This window comes from Opisthocomus hoazin, chromosome 18 (genome assembly GCF_030867145.1).
Source record: "Opisthocomus hoazin isolate bOpiHoa1 chromosome 18, bOpiHoa1.hap1, whole genome shotgun sequence".
NCBI classification, from domain to species: Eukaryota; Metazoa; Chordata; class Aves; order Opisthocomiformes; family Opisthocomidae; genus Opisthocomus; species Opisthocomus hoazin.
Window position 1 is genome coordinate 19,446,127 of NC_134431.1, and position 20,139 is coordinate 19,466,265.

At 71.1% G+C, this 20,139-nt stretch overlaps 3 protein-coding genes across 5 annotated transcripts; 2 read left to right on the forward strand and 1 right to left on the reverse strand.

Moving 5' to 3' along the window:
• Window positions 1–8,017: 8,017 nt before the first annotated feature.
• LOC142363562 (uncharacterized) lies at window positions 8,018–10,908 on the reverse strand. Its single transcript, XM_075438887.1, has 2 exons — window positions 10,709–10,908; window positions 8,018–8,837 (listed from the first exon to the last, which is right to left on the reverse strand). The coding sequence occupies exons 1-2, from the start codon at window positions 10,818–10,820 to the stop codon at window positions 8,128–8,130; spliced, it is 822 nt and encodes a 273-aa protein (XP_075295002.1). The 5' UTR covers window positions 10,821–10,908; the 3' UTR covers window positions 8,018–8,127.
• A 2,063-nt stretch (window positions 10,909–12,971) lies between these two features.
• On the forward strand, window positions 12,972–17,742 carry DNTTIP1 (deoxynucleotidyltransferase terminal interacting protein 1). Of its 2 annotated transcripts, none has more exons than XM_075438546.1 (13): window positions 12,972–13,087; window positions 13,155–13,225; window positions 13,701–13,797; window positions 13,885–13,983; window positions 14,450–14,518; window positions 14,836–14,892; window positions 15,126–15,187; window positions 15,641–15,686; window positions 16,156–16,214; window positions 16,399–16,459; window positions 16,833–16,904; window positions 17,153–17,208; window positions 17,554–17,742. In XM_075438546.1, the coding sequence occupies exons 1-13, from the start codon at window positions 13,001–13,003 to the stop codon at window positions 17,693–17,695; spliced, it is 978 nt and encodes a 325-aa protein (XP_075294661.1). In that variant the 5' UTR covers window positions 12,972–13,000; the 3' UTR covers window positions 17,696–17,742. The 2 variants fall into 2 exon arrangements, with proteins under 2 accessions (XP_075294661.1, XP_075294662.1); XM_075438547.1 differs by having other exon boundaries at window positions 12,972–13,078.
• A 192-nt stretch (window positions 17,743–17,934) lies between these two features.
• On the forward strand, window positions 17,935–19,520 carry UBE2C (ubiquitin conjugating enzyme E2 C). Of its 2 annotated transcripts, none has more exons than XM_075438651.1 (6): window positions 17,935–18,325; window positions 18,406–18,433; window positions 18,580–18,666; window positions 18,761–18,965; window positions 19,047–19,106; window positions 19,236–19,520. In XM_075438651.1, exons 1-6 carry the CDS (start codon window positions 18,225–18,227, stop codon window positions 19,292–19,294), a joined length of 540 nt encoding a protein of 179 aa, XP_075294766.1. In that variant the 5' UTR covers window positions 17,935–18,224; the 3' UTR covers window positions 19,295–19,520. The 2 variants fall into 2 exon arrangements, with proteins under 2 accessions (XP_075294766.1, XP_075294765.1); XM_075438650.1 differs by having other exon boundaries at window positions 18,805–18,965.
• Window positions 19,521–20,139: the final 619 nt, after the last annotated feature.

A 20,139-nucleotide genomic window follows, 5' to 3' on the forward strand; every position in this document is an offset into this window, starting at 1 on the left:
AGGCTGAGCCCCCCGGCCAGGGCCAGCACCCCCTTGGCTGCACCCGCCCTCCCCAGGGGCTGCCCCTCGCTGAGACCCTGCTGGGGGGTGATGGGGGCACATGGACCCAGCTGCTGTCCCCAAGGGGCAGGAGCTGGGTGAGGGGCTCACCTCCGCAGGCAGGGCAGCTCCCCCACCCCGGAGGGGTGCCCTGTCCTTGGGGGGTGAGCCCCTCACCCCTCCCTCTTTCCATATGTCCCCAGTGCGGCCCGGGCTTTGTCCCCCCATGGCTGATGGTGACCGGGCGGCCGAGTGCCTCCTCCTGTGCCTGCAGGACAAGGCTTGTCCCCCCGGCCAGAAGTGCTGCCTGCGGGACTGCGGCCGGGCGTGCGTCCCCCCGCTGAGGGGTAAGGTCCCCCCAGCCTGCCACCACCAGGGTCCCAGCAGCCTGGGGCACTGCTAAGGTCTCACCCCTGCAGTGGGTCCAGCCTGGAGGGGACCAGGGGTGGCCCAGGGTGGGGGCACCCCAGGGACCCCCATCCCTCGGGGTGGGAGCTGGACGGGGCTCTGAGCACCCCGGGCTGGTGGAGGGGTCCCTGCCTGTGGCAGGGGGGTGGGACGAGGTGGGCGGTGAGGTCCCTCCCAACCCAACGCGTGCGGCGATGCTGTGCCCCCGCACTGACCGCCTCTCCGTCTCTTCCAGGCACAGCCTAGCCCTGCACGGGGGGGCTGCGCTGGGACCTGCTCTTTGCAGCCGTTCCCCACCCTGCTGCCGTCGCACCCCTGCGGGTCAGCAAAGGGTGCTGCTGCGGCAGCGCCCGCCGCCCCCCCGTCCCTGGGCTGGACCCTCTGCCCCGCTGGTGAGAGGGCACCGGCAGCGCTCTGGTGGGTCCTGCCCGGCGTCCCCAGCACCCCCAGCCGCTCCCGGCAGCCCAGACGTGGGGGCAAACTCCTGCGTCGCTGTCGGCCCCGGCCGCTTCACAGCACGAAACCGAATAAACCGGCCCCTGGCCGTCTCCTGCCCTGGGTCGCTATCGCTGCGCTCGGCGGCGGGTCCGGCGGCGGCGCGGGCAGCGCGGGGCTGGGCGCGGGCAGGGAGGTGCAGGCAGGGCCCGGGCAGGCGCTGCCCCGGGGCAGGGGGAGATTCCCGTTCCCATGCGGGCACCCACCGCCGCCATCGCCCCGTGGTGACCACGCCGCCGGGTCCGGGGGCCGCACGGACGGCCTCGCGGCGGTCACGGGCTGGAGTGCAGAAACCAGTTCCCTGGGATTCCTCGCTCCAAGGAAGGGCTCATTTGCATCCCAAAGTGTGAAAACCTGGTTGGAAAAGCAGTCACGGGTTGGGATGGATGAGGGACACGGCCCGGGGAGGGGGCAGGGAGCAGCACCCATGTGCTAGGGCCCACGGCGGGGATGGGGCCGTGCAGCGTGGGGGGCAGCACCCGCCCGACCCCAGCTGCCCTCGCCGGCCCCGTGGGTCGCGCTGACCCGAAAGCACGGCGTGGCTGGAGATGAGGCGGAGGGCTGGCACGGCCCCGGCGGGTTCTGGGAACTGGCCCCACCACGCCGGCATCTCTGCCAGAGGCTTTAAACCCGGCCCCGGCTCAGCTCTGAACGCGCACGATGTCCCCGGCAGCACCATGGGGCCGGGGCTCTTCCTCCTCCTGGGGCTCCTCGTCCTCGGGGCAGAGCCGGGCGCTGCGCCGGAGGAGACAGGCAGTGAGCACCGGCCGGCGAAGCGGGCAGCTGCCCGGCGCAGGCATCCTGGGGTCAGCTCCTCACACCCCGGCCCCCCGTGCCCCCACCATGCCCCCTCTGTCCCTGCCCGGCACGCGCTGGTGGGGACTGTGCCCGCCTGTGCCACAGCCCTGCTGCCTCGGGGACCCCGCTCCCACCCCGGTGCACCCCCTGTCCCCTGCGTGCACGGCGGCTGTCAGCACCCCGGGTGCTGCGCGTGCTCCACCGCAGGAGGACCCCTTTGTCAGGGGACATGGGGCAGTCACAGGACACTGCTGGCCGGTCCCCTCCCCACCACCTCCAGCAATAAAGTGCATGCGTGGCTGCCTCCAGCTGCCCCCCAGTCTCGGCAGCGCCGGGCTGGCCCCCCAGGCCCTGGCATGGCCCCTCGTGCTCCCGGAGCAGCCCTGGCATCGCCCGCGGCTCGCTGGGAGAGGGGTGGTCCCACCAGGGCTGGGGCCAGGGGGCTCAGCCCCCACCGGGTCGGTGCCGCGGGGCCAGTGGAGCAGTGCTGGCACAGACGCCGGTGTGGGGCGGGCTGCGGGACGGGCGTCCGTCGAGGCGGGGGCTGCTCCTCCTGCGTCGGGTCGCTTCAGCTCCCAGCCAGGTCACGTCGGCAGCTGGAGGGCCGAGCCGGGGCTGGGCGCCCGTCCCGAGGCCGGGGTGACCCCGGGGCTGCCATGCCATGTCGCTGAAGGCACCGGCCACCCGGTCCCAGCAAGGGGGGACGGCCGCGAAGGACCGGCACTGCCTGCTGCTGCCCGCGCGGGCAGGAAGGACGAGACCCAGACGTGCTCATCCAAGGACCCGTCCTTGTATTGAAGTGTCACAGCCCCACAGGAGGTTCGGGCTCCTCCGGCCGGGCACCGCAGCTGTGCCGCCGCGGGCACACGTCCCTGTCCTCGGGCTGGAGAGCGTCCCCGGGCGAGGCACAGCCCCGGCACGGCCGCCCCAGGCGGCAGCGGTGGCCGCAGGCAGCCCCGGGAGGAACGGCTCCCTGCGGGGACGGGGACGTGGCTGCCGGCAGCAGTGTCCCCCGGGCAGGGACCGTGCAGAGGCCACCGCGCTCCCCGGGCCGGCACTATCGGGCACCTGGAACTGAGAGATGGGGGGGTCAGGAGCGGGGCCGGGTATCACCGGGGGCAGGAGCAGCCGCCGGCCGTGGCACAGGGCACAGGGGTCGTTACCGATGTGGGAGCAGGCCCGGAAACACTCGCCCTCGGTCTCGAAGTTGTTCCTGTTGCCGCCGCAGCCACCGTAGATGAACTCCTCGCACTGCTGGCTGGAGGCGTTGAAGAAGAAGCGGCGGAACAGGGCCTTGCAGCTCCCGCAGACGGAGGGCAGGTAGCAGAAATCTGCGGTCCGAGGGGCACGGGCTGAGACGGGGTCTGCACAGCCCCGGTCCCTTCCGACCGCCGAACCCTTCCCGCTGGCAGCTGGCTCTGCGCCCCACGGCCCCTTGCAGCCCGATGCCCCCCGGGGTCCGCGGGGCCCGGCAAAAGCTCGGGGCCACCCCAGGGAACCCCCTTCCCGGTTCGCTTGGCTCACCCCTCCCGTCGCCCGCCCCGGAGCCCCGCGGCCGCGGCGCCCAGCGCTCACCCAGCACCGGCTCCTGGCAGGTGAGCCCGCACTTGCTGGGGCAGCACTTGGTGGCACCGGGGCAGCCGGCGTCGTCGGTGCAGCGGGCGCAGGCGGCGTCGCGGCGGCAGGCGCCGCACTCCCGGTCCGTCGGGTCCTCCACCTCCGGGATGTGGTAGCAGTACCCGGGCTTCGCTGCGGGACACAGCGGGACGCTGGGGAGGGCGCAGGGCAGGGGGCTGAGCAGCCCCCCAGGGCCGGACCCCCACCCCGACGGGGGAGGCGCGGCAGCGTGCGGGGCAGCGTGCGGGGCGGCGGCACCCGCAGCGTCCCCGTCCCCGTCCCGCGTCCCCGGCGCACTCACCCGTCCCCGGCTCCTCTCGTCCGGCCGGGCCGGACCGCGCGGCGCGGGGGAGCGGGGCTGCCAGGAGGAGGAAGAGGAGGAGGAGGAAGCAGCCGGGCGGCAGCTCCATGGTGCCCTGGGCAGCCGGCTCTGGCCCCGGGCGCGGCGGGCGGGGATTTAAGGTGCGGCGGCGGGGCGGGGGGAGCGGGGCCGGCGCTCGGGCCCGGCCGGTTCCTGCCGTGCGGGTGAGGAGCCGCACCCCGCCCGCAGCCCCGGAGCCGGGGGGACCGGTACGACGGGGCGGTCCGGGGGAGCCCGGCCGGGCGGCAGCGGCGGGGCTGGGGGCCGGGCAGGGCGGGGGGAACCCGGAAGGGGTCCGGGGGCCCGCGGGGCTGCTGTCCCCGCTCCCCCCGAGGTGCGGGTCCTCGGGGAAGGGCTGCGGGAGGGCGGTGCGGGGGACGTGCCTCCCTCCGCCCCCTCGGCCCCTCCCGGCCGTAGCAGCATCCCGGCCCCTCGCCACCCGCTCCCCCCCGCCCCGCCCCGCGGGTCGGCCCCGCGCAGCGCGGGGCTGGGTGCGGGCGGGTCCCTGGCACCGCGCTCCCACCGTGGGCGGGCGTGGGGCGAGGCTCGCCGGGAGGAGGGAGAAGCAGATTAAGCTGTTCCCATCCAGCAGGAATAATTGCCTTCCTAATTACCGCCGTAATTACTGTCCCACCGGGGAAGCGAAGGGCGAGGAAAGCTCCGTGGGGAGGGGCCGGAGGGGAGGAGGCGCCGCGTCCCCCGCCGCTTCCCCCGCCTCCCGCCCAGCCCCAGCACCGAGAGCCCGCAGCGTCCCCGGTGCGGGACGCGGCAAAGCCCGGGGGGACTGCGGTGATCCCGGGGCCGCCCTGGGCGCATCTCCCACAGCCTTCAGCTGCCCCGGGCATCCCCGGTGGCACCGAGACCCCCAGCCCCCGGCATCGCCCCCCGCAGCAGCCCGGGCAGAGCGGGCACCCCCGGCCGCAGCATGTCCCGGCTGGCCCCGCGTGCAGCCGCTGGCCTGTTGGGACCGATGCTCCCGGGGCTGACACGAGCGCTGATGCCCTGGCACATGGAGCCAGCGCTGCCCACCGCCCCGCTGCCCACGGCTCCGTGTGCTCCCGGGATCGGCATCCCCTGCGTGCCGCCACCGTCCCGCGCACGGGGACACACCGACGGGAGAAGGTGCCCACGCAGCCCGGCCTGCGGATGGGCACGCGCCGGCACGCACGGCGTAGATGGCACGAGCCCACGCAGCGTGGACCGCACACGCGGACACCTGGCCGGCGTGGGCTGCACGTGCAGACACGCACACGTGCAGGCAGCCTGCCCGGCCGTGCCGGAGCCCTCCCGCCTCTCCCGGTGCCAGCACTCCCGGCAGCGAGCCGGCGCGGCATCGTGGTTCAGCCGGACAGACAGACGGCAGCGAGCCGGTGTGGTGTCGTGGTTCAGCCGGACAGACAGACGGCAGCGAGCCAGCGCGATGTTGTGGTTCAGCCGGACAGACAGACGGCAGCGAGCCGGCGCGGTGTTGTGGTTCAGACAGACAGACAGCCGCTTGCTCCCCCTGCCCCAGCGGGGCGGGGCGGGGAATGGACAAAGGGGAAAACTCCTCTTAGTTAATACTACTAATACTGCTAATACTACTAATAATGCTACTACTAATAATATTAGTTACTACTACTAATATTAGTAATAACAATGAATATGCAAAACAGACTACATACAATTTTCTCACCGCCTGATGCGCACCGACCAGTGCGCAGCCAGTCCCCGAGCAGCGACCACGGAACCCGGAATTTTGTGGCCTTCACAGATTTTGCAAAACTCCCGAAAAAGACCAAACTCCCAGAAAAGTTTGAATTCCCAGACAAGAGAGGATTCGAATCCACGGGAACAAGGAGGAAAGCTTCCTGCCCTCCGTCAGCCGAGCGCGCCGTCCATGGTACGCAGTATTTCCGCTGGCAGCTTGGCTGCCGGCCGGGCCGTGCCCCCTCCCAGCCCCCGCACAGCCGCTGCTCGGCTGGGTGGGAGAAACTGGGGAAAGTCCTGGATTTCACAGCAGCCGCTGGAAGTGGTCTGGTACGGAACGCAAACCACAGCAGCTACTGGGAGGGAGATCAGCCCCATCCCAGCCGAAGCCGGGATGCAGGGAAAGCCCCGCTGGCTCCGGTGCCTCCGTCCTCGCCGCAGCAGCAGCCCTGCCCGCAGCCCTGCCCGCAGCCCTGCCCGCAGCCCTGCGCGGTGCTGGCACGGTGCTGCCCGGGGACAGGCGGCAGCTCCCAGGACAGCCCCCAGCGCCGGCGCAGCCTGCGGCACGCTGCAGACCCCCCCATTGGGCCCCCCCATCCTCCGGGCACGGGCAGAGCCGTGGCTGGGGAGCGCAGCCAGACCCCAGAAGAGCTGTGTCCCTGCGGGTGAAGGTGCTGGTGCAGATCCGTGCCCGGTGCCCCCGGCAGCGGGCGGCCACAGGGGCTGGGGTAGCCGGTGGGGCGGGAGGTGAGAGGCAGCTCCGGCACCGCGTGACGGGGACCCAGGCACCCACCCCGGCTCTGGCAAGGACGCAGGACCCGGTGCTGCGGCACTGCAGCCCCGGCACGGGGCAGAGCCCCCACGCAGCCTCCAGCTCCCTGCCCGCGGCTCCGGGGCCCCGCACCCCCCACCAGCCCTGGCCCCGGCTGCTGCCCCGCCGCGGGGTCCGGGTGGGCACCGGGAGGTGCGGGGCTGGGGGGCCGGTGGCAGCGCGGGGCTGTGGACCGTGTCTGGTCACAGGACGTCCCTCGGGAGCCAGCGATTGTTCCCGGAGGCAGAACAATGCCCGGAGAGCTGCCAGGGCACCACGGGCCGCTCCTCAGCGCCCGGCCGGGGAACCACCTCGGCAGGGCCAGCCCCACGCCGGGGTCCCCAGCCCTGCCGAGGTTCTGCCTGGTCTGTGCCTGTCCCCGCAGCGCCAAGCTGCACCGGCTGCTCTTGTCTTGTGGCACGGCACAGCGTGGTGTGGCACAGCATGGCACAGCATGGTACAGCACAGCACAGCACAACATGGTGTGGCACAGCACGGCGTGGCATGGCACAGCACGGCACAGCACAGCATGGCGTGGCACGGCACAGCATGGCATGGCACAGCACGGCACACCATGGCACAGCACGGCACAGCACGGCACGGCATGGCACACCATGGCACACCATGGCACAGCACGGCTCTCCCAGGGCTGCACAGAGCCCAGCACGGAGCAGCAGCACCGTCGTGCCTCCTCGCGTGGCTCGTCCAGCAGCGTGCGGGAGGGAGGGGACGGGGGGTTCACGCTCGGACGGAGCGTGCCGGGCGCCGGGGCACGGCCCGGGTCACTGGGACCAAGCTCCAGCCCCGAGGATTTAAACCCCTGCCCGCGCCTGGCCGGGCAGCGCCCGCGCCCGCCCCGCACCATGCGGCTGCTGCCGCTGCTGCTGCTGCTGGGGCTCTGCTGCCTCTGGGCCCGGCTGCTGTCCGCAGGTGAGCGCGGGGGGACGGGGCGGCGGGGGGTGCGTGGCCGCACGCCGCGGGACGGGCGCAGCCGGGGTGCCGCGTCCCGCACAGCAGTGGTGTCCCCCCACACATCCTTGTGTGGGGCAGCAGTGACCGGCAAACCCCCCCCGACGGCTCCTCTGGGAGGGGGGACCGGGGTCTTGGGCCTCCCCTTGCCCCCAGGGCCCTGCTGGGGGGCCGCCGGCCCTGGCATGCTCCGAGGCGAGGGCTTGGGACACGGCTGCTCCGTCTCTCCCCAGGGTTCACCTAGCCCCCGCCTGGACCCGGACCGAGGAGCTGCGCCGGCCCTGGAGGGACCCACCCACCGCCGGACGAGCCCCTGTCCCCCCGACCCCCCCCCTCGCCCTCAGCTCAGTGCTGAGCATGGGGGTCTCCGTGCCACCCTCCCCCAGTAAACCCAGTCTGCGACGAACACTGGCCGGCTCCTGCTGTGTCAGCCTCCTGGCGAGCCCCCACCGGCCTCCACGGGACCCCCCCGGCCCCAGCGGCAGGGTGGGGGTCCCGGGCAGGGGACGTGCCACCACAGCCAGCGGGTCCCCAGGGACTGGCACATGAGTCCTGCCCAAACTCCACAGAGATGTTCTGCGGGTCCTGGGCAGGTGCCCGGTCGGGGCCGTCCCCATGGCTCTCCCACGGGGGACAGAGTCACGTCGCTGTGCGAAGGGCCCCGCCAAGCCCACGCCGGGCAGGAGCAGGCGCGGGAGCTCCCCGTGCCCGGGGCAGGGCTGGGGCAGCCCCGACAGACTGGCCGTGCCAGGCACTGTGAGCAGGGACAGATGTCACGCCGAGCCGGTGGCGCAGAGTGGGGTTTATTAGGAAAGAGCAGGTCCTGCCCAACGGCCGCTGGTGCCCGGGACCGGCCCCGGCAGCGCGAGGCAGAGGAGGCGGCTGCGGGCAGCCGGGCTCTCCTCGCCCCACACGCTCCTCGCATGCCCTGCGGCATCGGTCACCAAGCGTCATAGCCGTCACCGCCACCATCTTCACCACTGTCATCATCATCATCTCCATAGTTGTCATCATCATCGTAGTCATCATCATTATCACCACCATCGTTGTTGTAATTATGGTCATCCTCGCCATCGTCGCCATTGTTGTAGTCGCCATCGTCGTCACCATCGTCATCATCACCATTATCATCACCATTGCCATGCTCATTTTTATCATCATCATCATCATCATCATCATCATCATCATCATCATCATCATCACCGTCATCATCCTCCCCACTGTCACCCTGGTCAGAGTCAGGCTTCTCCCCCTCCTCGGGCTTCCCCTCACCCTCTGGTTTCCCCCCAGTCTCCGGCTTCACCCCGGTCTCCGGCTTCGCCCCGGTCTCCGGCTTTGCCCCAGTCTCCGGCTTTGCCCCGGTCTCCGGCTCTTCCCCGGTCTCACTCTTCCCCCCACACGCTGGCTTTTTCCCCAGACTGGGTTTCTTCCCAGCGTCTGGCTTCCCAGCCAGCACGGGCACGTTCCCCACTGCGGGCTCGCCCCCGGTCACCGGTTTCTTCCCCGGCGCGGGTGTCGCAGCAGGCGCCGGCTCAGCCCCGGGTGGGCGCTGGTCCTTGCCCACCCACTGCGCACCCGACTCCGGCTCTCCCCCAGGCCAGGGACTCTCCCCTGGCTGCGGCCGCCTGGCAGGGGCTGCTCCGGGGAGCCCTGGAAGGGAGAAGAGCAGCAGCGTCAGCCCCGGGACATCGGCCCTGCGCTGCCCTCCCACCCCGGCTCCCACCCGCCCGCACCCCGCGTCACCGCATGGGGCTCCCGGGTGGGCGCAGCCCCCAGGGACCTGCCCCTTGGTGGCTCAGGGTCTCAGACATGGCCCTCTGATGCTGAGCCGGGGCGTCGAGGGCGAGACGCTCCCCACGGTCGCAGCAGCCGGGCTCGCTGCGGCGTCGCACGGCTGCCTCCTCCCCTGCAGCTCGTCCCGGTGGGATTTCAGGCCTCTGCCTGCCCGGCCAGGGCGACGCAGCCCCGGGGCCCCGCCAGAGCCCCCCAGCACACGGCACACCGCGGTGGGGCCAGTGCCCTTGGGGCTGCGGAGGAGCTGCCGCGGGGGCTGCCCACCCACCCGGGCGTCCTCGCACCGGGGTCCGCGCCCGCCCGCGGCTCCGGCTGCAGCCCGTCCCCGACCCTCGCAGGCAGCGGCACCGGCAGCCGCCAGCCCCCCCGAGCAGCAGCCTCCCCCCGGGAGGGGACCGATGCCGTGTGCCTGTGTGTCCGTGCGTGTCTGTGTGTCCGGGGGTGCTGCCGGCAGGGCTGGGGACCGGGGAACACTGCACTGGCTGCAGCCACCTCTTGGCAAAACAGAAATTCAGCACGAGCTCTTCAGCCAGGGCATCGACAGATCGCTGAGCGCGCCGGGGACGCCGGCCGCACGCTCTCCCGTTGGGCAGCAGCGAGCCGTCCCGCTCGGCAGCGGCACGGCACGAGGCTCCGTGGGCAGTGCCGGCCCCCGGCATCGCCCCGAGCCCGGGAACGGGACCGACACGGCAGCAGTGGAGGCAGCAGCAGCGCCGGCTGCGCCGCGGGGCTCGAAGCCAGCCCGTGAACTGAGACCAACAGAAACCGCAGCTCCCCCAGCACGTTTCCCTCCGCGTGCGACAGCCCCAGCACCTCGTCACAGAGCAGCAGCGGACCCGGCCCGCGCTGCGCGGAGCCGCTGCCACGGAGCTTAACCCCCGGGCAGCCCAGCCCGCAACGCCCGCAGCGGCACGCGGGGAGAAGGGGTCCCGTGAAATCTCCAACTCCACTCTCAAAACCACTTCACCGCTCACTCAACAGAAACGCAAGCTTCACTTCTCTGAAAGTTGGCTATTAAAAAAAAAATTATTCTTTGAGAATATCCTTCCGCCCAGAGCTGCACCTCCCTGGCGGGGCTGGTGCTTTCGGGGGGCTCACGGGGGGACACGCCCCAAACCTGCCACCCAGCAAAGCAGGGGGCAGCTCCAGCCCAGGCGAGGACCGTGCTGCGCCCTGCTCTGAGGGGGGGCCTGCGAGCTCCCACTTTGGTTAGAGACACCCCAGGGAGGGGGCAGGGGGTCCCCCCTCGCCCCAGGGGGGTCCCAGCCGTTCCCAGCGGTGGGAGCTGCTCTGCCCGGCCGGGAGGGTCCGTCCCTGCGGGGATCCCTCCAGCCCGTCCCGGTCCCGCCCGCAGCACCCAGGGCTCTGGCTGGCAGCGGGCTCTGCCGGTCCCTGCCCCGCTCACCGGCCTGGCCGGCAAACCTCCCGCCGAGCATCCCTGCGCCGGGTGCCACCGCCACCTCTGCTCCCAGCAGGAGCCTTGCCGAACTCGCAGATGCCAACACTCCAGCAGGAGCTGAAGGTCACAGGGTGACAGCTCTTCCCAGGACGCTTTCACAGACACAGGGACGGAAAGAGGCACCCGGACACGCGTCGCTGAGCATCGGCGCTGACCGAGCCGAGCGCGTCCTCGCTGTCTGCAGGGGCTCTGCACTCACTCCACAGCCCCCTTCCAACCCCAGCCGCTCCACGGCTGCGCGACTCGCTCCCAGCGCGCCCGGACTTGCCTGCGGTGGGTGCTGCCTGCAGCTCTGCCCACAGGGCCAGCAGCCCCAGCAGCAAGGCGCCTCTCGCCGTCATGCTGACGGAGCCAGTGGCCGGGGCTGCGCCGGGCGGCATTTAAAGTTCCTCCCAGGCAGCCCAGGTCCGGGAAAGGGAGGAAGCAGCTCGCAGGTGACCTGTAGGAACCTCCCACGTTTTGCTGTAATTCTGTGTTTCTGCGGAGCCGCTCCAGCTGCCTTTCTCCACCCACAACCAAGCAGGAGCAGGATCCTGCGTCGGCTGCGCACCGCGGGGAGGAGGGAAGGGGAAGCCCCGGCTGCAGGGCGGCAGAATCTTCACCGCTGCTCCGGAGAGGAACCAGCACCGCCTCGCCGAGGGCTGTGACCGACCCCTGCACCCCAGGGACAGGCCATCGTCCCCGAGCACGCTGCCAGTGCGTCCCTGCAATGCCTGGTCGGGAGGAGGCCACAGGCTGCCCCGAGCTGCAGCTGGTGGGCATGTCTGCTGTCTCTAAGCAGTGATTAGGTTGTGTTAACTGGCAATAGATTAAATTAATTAAAAATTCCCTTGAGTCAAGGCTATTTTGCCCACAGCCAAGACTCCCCAGCCTCAGGACATGGCTGAGCAGCCCCTTGCGAGGCTGAGTGCCCGCCGTCCTGGGAGAGCCGCAGGCAGAGGAACCACTTCCCCTCGGCAGCCCGGGACCGGAGCTCAGGCTGCTCCCTCCGCCACGAATCCAGAGGAAGGGTCTGCTCCAGTGAAATGGAGCTCTCTGGAGGGAAAACCTCAGGGTCTCAGGGTTCCAGGGACGAGAGCTCACCCAGGGCGAGGAGAGCAGGGGAATCTGCCTTCAAACCCCAGGTCCAAACTGCCAGCCTCTACCAGAGACCCACTTTAAAAGTAAATGAAAAATTAAATGCACCGCCACATTTACTTCCCTTTTCTCTACACCTGATTTCAGAGTAAAGATTTATTTAATGTGTTTGAGATAACAGATTAAGCGGTGCCTTCAATTACGTGAATGTCAACCCATTTAAATTCAGCCATTCTCACGTCACACAGGACTGCTAGACGGAATTTGATTTTGCAACTTTTTCCTTCCCTATTTAATTATCTCTTCTGGAATTGCACACAAACCAACGTACAATCAAAATTACAGGAGAACGTAAGGACCGGTCCGGCCAGGATGCACCAGCACCAGGCAGGAATGGGTCTGATGAATGTAACAAATGTACCACGTAGGGGATGTTATCACTTCAGGGGGTCAGAATCATTGCACAACCAGAGCAAGTCTTGGTTCCTTGGGAGTAATTGGGACGGCTGCAAGTGGTTCCTTGGGAGTAATTGGGACGGCTGCAAGACAAGGGACTCCTGAATGATCCCTTGAGGTACCTGGGCCTTGGGAGAACAGGGCTGCAAACTGCAGAGATGAGGAGGCTGCAGGAGAATCTGAAGACCCCGCCGAGAGACACCAAACAAACATGTGCGACGGACATGACCAGATACTGGTGAGTTCTGGGAAAAACCATTACTATGCTCAGCATTGCTTGGAAATGTAACGAATATGTATGTTACCATAGCATAAACACCTGGGAACGGTGTCTCTTCGGTGCACACGCTGGGAGGAGAGTCCCCATGTGCCGGCGCCGCAGTACAGAGTCCCTGCTGAGCGCTCTGCGGCGGGGGAGTCTGCAGCTCCGGCTTCTCACGGCGTCCGGCCGGGCTTGCTGGATGAAGCCAAGGTTTAAATCTGCAGCCGTGGGGTCAGTGAACCGGTTTGAGCTCAGCGTTATTTCTACAGTTCCCCTCACAGGAACACCGCGCCGCAGAGCTCCCGCCCAGCGCGCCCGCCCCGCAGCCCCCGCGGCGCAGGGGCAGCGCGGGACGGGGCTCGGGGGCGGGACGGAGCGCGGCTCCGCTGCCAGACCCGCGTGGGGAGAGGGCTCCTCGCAGGAAACCTGCCCGAAGCGCAGGTTCCGCCTTCCTTTCCCGCGGCCGTGGCTTCCCGGGCGAACCGCCCGCGCCTGCTGCGGGCCCCGCGCCCCGCAGCCGAGCCCGACAGCCCGGTGCTCATCGCGCGCGGCTGTCGCTGCTCGTCCCCGCCGAGCAGGGTCCCCGCAGCGCAACCCGCGCCGTCCCGTCCCACGCAGCCCCGCCCGCCCCGCACGGCTGGGCCGGGCCCGCCGGCGCGCTGGCGGACGTCACTTCCGGCGCGCGGCGTCGCGGGCCGCTGACGCGCGCGGGGCCCGGCGCTTCCGGTACCGCGGGGCGGGAGGGGGAGCGGGGCTGGGGCCGCCATGGGAGCCGCCCGCGACGCCGAGCAGCAGCCGGGGCCGCCGGGCGAGGAGGGCCCGGGCGGCGGCGAGGAGCAGCTGGTGAGCACGGTGAGGCGGGGCCGGGCGCGGGGCCGGGCGGGGCGGCGGGGCCGCGGCTGACGGCGCTGTCCCGCAGAGCCCCTGGAACATCATGATCAAGCACCGGCAGGTCCAGCGCCGCGGCCGCCGCTCCCAGATGACCACCAGGTACGGGCGGGTGGGCCGCCGGGCCGGGGCTGCGGGGCTGGGCCGGGGCGGGGGTGCGGGGCCGGGAGTGCGGGGCTGGGACAGACCAGGGGTGCGGGGCCGGGGCGGGGAGACGGTGCCGGGATGGGCTGGGGGTGCGGGGCCGGGGGTGCAGGGCCGATGCGCGGAGGGGGTGTCAGGGTGGGCCGGGGGTGCGGGACAGGTGCAGGAAGGGGGTGTCGGGACGGGGAGGGGGTGCGGGGACGTGCCGGGGGTGCGGGAAGGGGGTGCCGGGATGGGGAGGAGGTGCCGACACAGGCCAGGGGTGCGGGGCCGGTGTGGGGAGGGAGTGTCAGGGTGGGCCGAGGGTGCAGGACAGGTGTAGGAAGGGGGTGTCAGGGCACAGAGGGGGTGCTGGGAGAGGCCGGGGCTGCGGGGCCGGTGCGGGGAGGGGGTGCCACCCCCCCGTCTGACCCCCCACCCCACCCCCCCGCAGCTTCACGGACCCGGCCGTGTCCATGGAGCTGCTGCGCGCGGTCCTGCAGCCCAGCATCAACGAGGAGATCCGGGCCGTGCTCAGCAAGTACCTGAAGGTGAGGGCTGCGGGAGGGCCCCGGCGGCGCCGCCGCCAGCTCGGCCGCCGCGTGGCTGCTCGGCCCCAACCCCCGCCCCCTCCCCAGTTCTTCCAGAAGGCAGCGGCCAACGTGCGCGACAACGTCGGGGAGGAGGTGGACCCGGAGCAGCTCGTCCAGGAGACGTGTCGGAGCTGCCTGGAGCAGGTGGGCGCTGGCGGGGGTTCCGCTCCCTCAGCCGAGCGCAGCAGCCCCTCTCAGCAGCTTTGCCGTGAGTCGGGGGGAGCAGCCGCAGCCGTTCCACGCTTGGCTTCGCTCTCCGTGGGGAGAGCCGAGCGGGCCGGGCAGCCCATGCTGCCACTTCCCACCACTGCGGTTGGAAAGCGTGGCAGGGCTGGCGCTGCCGCAGAGCCCGGTGCCCTGGCGCCCATCAGAGGGTCCGGCGTGGGGTGGGATTTTCTTCTGTCTCGTCTTGCTTTTGTCCTGGTTGCCCAGACGTTGTCGCGCTCAGGTTGTACTTTTGCATCTCGCCGTCTGCGAAAGCGCTGCGCCGCGGCACCCCGAGAGCGGAGCTGTCGCGGGGCTTTGGGGCAGATGCACAGGAGGGGGGGTCGCTGGCAGGTCCCCCTCCGGAGCCGGAATCCCTGGGTGACTCCCCTTTCCCTTCCGGCAGGCCAAGCTGCTGTTCTCCGACGGCAAAAAGATTGTCCCCAGGTTGCCCCACGAGCAGGCGGTACCAAAGGTGAGAGCTGCTGTCCCCAGAGGCTCAGGGAAGTGACCGGTCAGAGCCGGGAGGAGGAGCGCGAGGGAAGGGCCCGAGCTGCTGTGCTCGCTGCCTCTTGGCTGTCAGTGCACAGGGGAGGAGGCAGAGCCGGGGGGGAGCGGGGCCTGCAGGGCGAGGAGACCCCCAGGGCAGCCGCTGCTCGCTGCTCCCCGCTGCTTCTCAGCGAGACGGGGGGGTCGGCATCGCCCTGCGCGCTTGCGCTCTCTGCCTTGGGCGCGGCGAAGGAGCGGCCGAGGAGAAGGGCCCTGCTCATCCCGCGGCCGTTCCTCTTCCAGCGAGCCCGGCAGGTGGATGAGGAGCTGAATCGTCGAGGGAGCCCCGTTCCCAAAAAGGTAGGAGGGATTCCCGCAGAGGGGGTTTTAGGTTTGCTCGTTCCTGGCCATTCCCACAGCGTGAGCGCGTGCGAGTGCGCAGGCAGCTCTTGGGATGCCTCGGAGGTGCTCGCTCTCGCGCCAGGCAGCTTTTCTGCTCGTGGCGAAAAGAGCGGCGTCCCTGGGAGAGGGGGGGTGACGAGAAGGTGCTCTCGGCCTGCCCCGCTGCGTCACTGAAGGATTTCTTCACGCAGAGAAAGGGGCGGCCTCCGGGACAGAGCCTGTCGAACGATCGCGGGGTCTCGGGCGTGGCTGCGTGAGTACGGGCCCTGAGCTAGAGCCCCTGTTCCGGGGGGGGCGGGGGGAAATGGGGCTGCCCGAATCGGGGAGCACAGGCACCCTGCGGTCCCCTTCCCCGAGCACAGGCACCCTGCGGTCCCCTTCCCCTCCCGCAGAAAGGAGAGGTGGGGGGGGCAGGCGGGAGGGTTCCAGGTCGAGCTGTTCTCCCCGGGAGGCACCGACCTTCAGGGGAGCGGTTTCAAACAGGCCCGAAGGGGCGAGAAGGTCCAGGGGGACCACCCGGAGCGAGCGGTGGGAGACGCGGGTGGTGGTGGGATCGGGGAGGGGGTGCAGCGCAGACGGGGGTCTGGAGCCGGGCACCACAGGGGAGCGGAGGGTGCGAACGAAGGCGGGTGGGGAAGGGCTGGGGCTCAGCCTCCGCTGCCGGGGCCGCAGGGACTCGCTCTCACCGCGTTTTCCTTCCCCCCAGGTGGAAGCTCAAAGTCTCTGAGCCCGTGAGAAGGGATGGACCAAAGGTACTGGCGGGCCGATGCTGGTGGGCACACCCTCTCCTCCCCTTCCCTTCCGCCGGCAGAGCCCTGCTGCTGCGGGCGCGGAGGACAGCACCGAGCCGTGCTCGGCCCTGGCGGGCCCCTGCGGTGCGGGAGAGGAGCCAGAAGAGGAGCGAAGTGCCCGGAGGCCGTCGCGTCTCTCCCCCAGGCGCTGCAGCCTGTCGCCCTGCGGTGCGGGGCCGCTGCTGGCAGACCTGGGGAGAGCAGTGGTAGCCAGGAGGATCCCACAAGTGTTTCCCACAAGGGAAACTGCTTAGATCAGCCCAGAGGGAGCACAACCTCCCTGCTCTGTGCAGGTCCGGAGGTCTGTGGCCGGCTGCCCCCCTCCCAGGCCAGGGGCGGTTCCAAGGTTCCCGTCAGAGCCGAGGCTCGTGGAGCGTGGGCCGGCACCCGCTTCGTTTCTAATGTTGCCCCTTTTCCAATTGCTCTGTAGTGGGACCCGTCCCGGCTGACTGAAACCACAACCTTTGTGCTGGGATCTCGAGCAAACAAGTAAGGAACGGCCCGGCGCTCTCGCTGGAGGGTGTCTCCAAGGCAGGAGCCCGGCAGACTCCTCCCGTCACTTCGCTTCTCTGCCTCGAAAGCAGCAGGAAGGGCCTGGGGAGGAGAGGGGGTGTCCCCGTACCACCGGGTCACCCTCCGCACGGGCATAACGCCCCTCGTCTTCCTCTTGCAGAGCTCTCGGGATGGGAGGAACAAGAGGGCGGCTCTACATCAAGCATCCCCACCTCTTTAAGGTCAGGTGCCGCAGCAGGACGCTTCCTCCTCCGGGGTTTGCCCACAAACGCTGCCCGGTGGGGAGCGGGAGCACGTGCTTCGGCGCGCCTGTTTCCCCCCATCCCCCCGACGCCCTGGTTTGTCCCCTCGGCGCGCGCTCGCAGTCTGGCTAGCACGCCGCCACGTCGGCTAACGGCTCGGCGCAGCGGTGGGCATGCCCAGAGCCGGGGCCCGAGGTCGGAGGAGCAGGAGGCAGAGCTGGGCGCTCCCGCGGGCAGTGCCGGCGCGGGGCAGCGTGCCCGGGGCAGTGCGGGGCGCAGCATCCCAGCCGGAGGGGCTCTGAGCCGGAGACCCCCGCCTGCGCTGAGCTGGGCCCTTGCTGCTCTGTTGCAGTACGCGGCCGACCCGCAGGACAAGCACTGGCTGGCAGAGCAGCAGCACATGAGGGCCACGGGGGGCAAGATGGTGAGTACGCCCCGGCCGGCGGCCCCGCCGCCGCAGCGACCCCCCGCAGCCGCCCGCCGCAGGGCCGGGACGGGCCAGGGCAGCAAGCGTCGCGCTGCGGGTGCGGCGGCTCGGCCGGAGGGCAGGCAGGGCGCGGGCAGGGCGCGGGCAGAGGCGCTCCCGGGGCCCGGGGGTGCAGCCGGGTTCCAGGGAGCTGCGGCTCGGTGGGGGTAACACGGCCGCCCTGAGGTGTCCCCCGTGTGCCGCAGGCCTACCTCCTCCTGGAAGAGGACATTCGGGATCTGGCTGCCAGCGACGACTACAGGTGAGGCCCAGGGTGGAGGCACCCCGCGCTGCTGCCCCTGCCCGCTGCAGGCACTGGGGGGGTCCGGGAGGTCGGGTCCAGGAGTGGGTCGGGGGGTTGGGGGTCGGTACCAGCGGTCGAGGTCCCGGGGGTCGAGGTCCAGGGGTTGGGGGTCTGTTCCCGGGGGTCGAGGCCTGGGGGTGAGTCGGGGGATCAGGGCTCAGTCCTGGGGTTCGAGTCATGGAGGTCGGGTCTGGAGGGTCAGTCCCGGGGGTGGGTCGGGGAGTCGAGGCTCGGTCCCGGGGGTGAGTCGGGGGTCGGGGCCGAGTCCCGGGCTGGCCCCCCCGCCTGACGCGGCTCTCGCAGGGACTCGGCGGACCTGCGGCTGGAGGAGCTGCGGCCCTTCGTCCCGCCGGCCTGGATGACGGAGAAGATGCAGCGGCACATGGAGACGCTGCGCCGCGGGGGGGGGGAGGCGCCGCCCCCCGAGGGCCCCCCCGAGCCCTGACCCTGCCCCCTGAGGCTCCGCCCCCAATAAAGCCGCTTTGCACGCGCCTCCGCCGCCTGCTGGGGAAGGGGGGACGGGGTCTGGCCCCGTCAGGGCGCGGCGGGACCCGCGGTTCCGCCCCGCGGGCCGGCGGCCAATCGCGACGCGTCCGCGGCGGCGCCCGGCGGCCAATCAGCGGCCGTCGGCCGTTACTGCAGCAGCCGTATCCGGGGAGAGCGGCGATTGGCCGGCTCGAACGGGGCTGCGCGCTGATTGGCGGAGGGGCTGCGCGGTGGCAACATTCAAACAGGGCGCGGGAGGGGGGCGGGACTGGGCCGCACCGGGAGAGCCCCGAGCAGGGAGAGGCTTCGCACGGCACCAGGAGAGACCCGAGCCGGGACAGGCCCCGGACACCGCACCGGGAGCGTCCTCAGCCGAGAGAGGCCCCGCACCAGCACCGGGAGAGCTCCGGACACCGCACCGGGAGAGGCCCCGCACCGCGCCGGCACCGCCGGTCGGCACCGGAGACCCCGCCGCAGGGGGAGCCGCCATGGCCTCGCAGAACGCCGACCCCGCCGCCGTGCCCAGCGCGGCCGCTCGGAAAGCGACTGAGGCGGGGGCCACGGCGGCCCGGGGCTCGGTGGGGAAGAGGTGAGTGGGGCGCGGGGGGGCCGGGGCCGGGGCCGTCCCGGCGGAGCGGAGCCGACCGGTAACGCGTCCTTCCCCCGCAGGCTGCAGCAGGAGCTGATGGCGCTCATGGTGAGTGGGGGCCCGCGGCCGGGCGGGGGGGGTCCCGGAGTGGGGCCCGGCCGGGGGTAGATCCCGGGGGCGACTAGGGGGGGTTCCTGAGGGGGGGTCCCGGTGCCGGGGGGGGTCCCGGGCCGCATTGACGCGCTGCCCCGCAGATGTCCGGTGACAAAGGCATCTCCGCCTTCCCCGAGTCCGACAACCTCTTCAAGTGGATCGGGACCATCGACGGCGCCGCCGGCACGGTGAGCGGGGGGGGAGAACCCCGGGGCTGGGGGGGGGATCCCCGGGGGTCGAGGGGTCCCGGCCCCCCGGCCCCGCGCTGAGCCCTGCCCGCAGGCCTACGAGGGGCTGCGGTACAAGCTGTCGCTGGAGTTCCCCAGCGGGTACCCCTACGCCGCGCCCACCGTGCGCTTCCTGACCCCCTGCTACCACCCCAACGTGGACCCCCAGGGCAACATCTGCCTCGACATCCTCAAGGACAAGTGGTCGGCGCTCTACGACGTCCGCACCATCCTGCTCTCCATCCAGAGCCTGCTGGCCGGTGGGTCCCGCGCGGGGGGCTGGGGGTGGCGGGGCTCCGGGCCCCCTCTCCCCCCGCCCACTGACCCCCTGCTGTCCCCAGAGCCCAACGTGGAGAGCCCCCTCAACACGCACGCCGCCGAGCTCTGGAAGAACCAAGCCGGTGAGTGCCCGGGGCGGGCATCCCCCCCTCCCTCCATCCCCCCCAATCCCCCCTCCCCGGGGCGGGTAGCGGCGCAGCCCCCAGCCCCACCAGGCCCCGGGACCCTCAGCCCGCGCCCCCTCTCCGCAGCCTACAAGAAGTTCGTGCGGGAGACGTTCGCCAAGCAGGCCAAGAGCCAGGAGACCTGACCCGCGCCCCCGGCCCCCGCGCCCCCCGGCTCCTGTATCATAGGCTGCTCTTAAGTTAATTTTGCCGTTCGAGCCACGGTTAATGTATAAATAAATGCACGATTATAACTTTTCTTCTGGGGGTTCTGCTGCAGCCCAGCGGTGCCTTCGCTCTGCGCCCGGGGTCCCAGCGGCCCCTCTGCAACCGAGGGCAGGAAGGGGGGACGCGACTCCCGGGGGTAACGGGGGCTTCGTTCAGGCCTGGGGTGCCTGGAGCTCCCCCCGTTCCCTCTGCAGAGTGGGGGCAGCCCCCGGTATCGCCTGCCCGGGCGGGGGCTGGGGGGGTCACAGGGCTCTGCCCTCTCCCCTCCTGTCCCCCTGCTCAGAGGACGCTGCAGCAGGGCCCAAGGCGACCCCCCCTGGCCCCCCACCGCTGAGCAGTCCCAGCTGTGTGGTCTCTGCAGTGGGACTTGGGCTCTGCCCCACACCTCTGCCAGCCCCCCCCCCCCCAATCTCCTCTGGGCAGCAAGGGCTCCGCGAGACCCCCCTGCCAGGCCCCTTTGTGATGGGGCTGCCCCCAGCCCGGGGCTGAGGGGGGGGGGGAGCTCAGTGCAGGGCCTGCAGGAACAGCTCTGGGGAGGGGGGGGAGAGCAGGCCCCTGCAGCCCGCCCCCCCCCCCCCCCCCCCCACCTTGGGGGTCGCCAGTGTCGGCTGCAGCCCCGTGGGACAGGGACCGCTGAGCTGGGGTGGCCCCAGACACCCACCCCACCCCTCGTTGCCCCCCTCCTTATCGAGGCTGAGCCCTCCCCCCTCGGTGCCCGTGGGCTCCCCAGGGCTGTGCCAGGCTCCGAGCCGCGTCCCTGCAT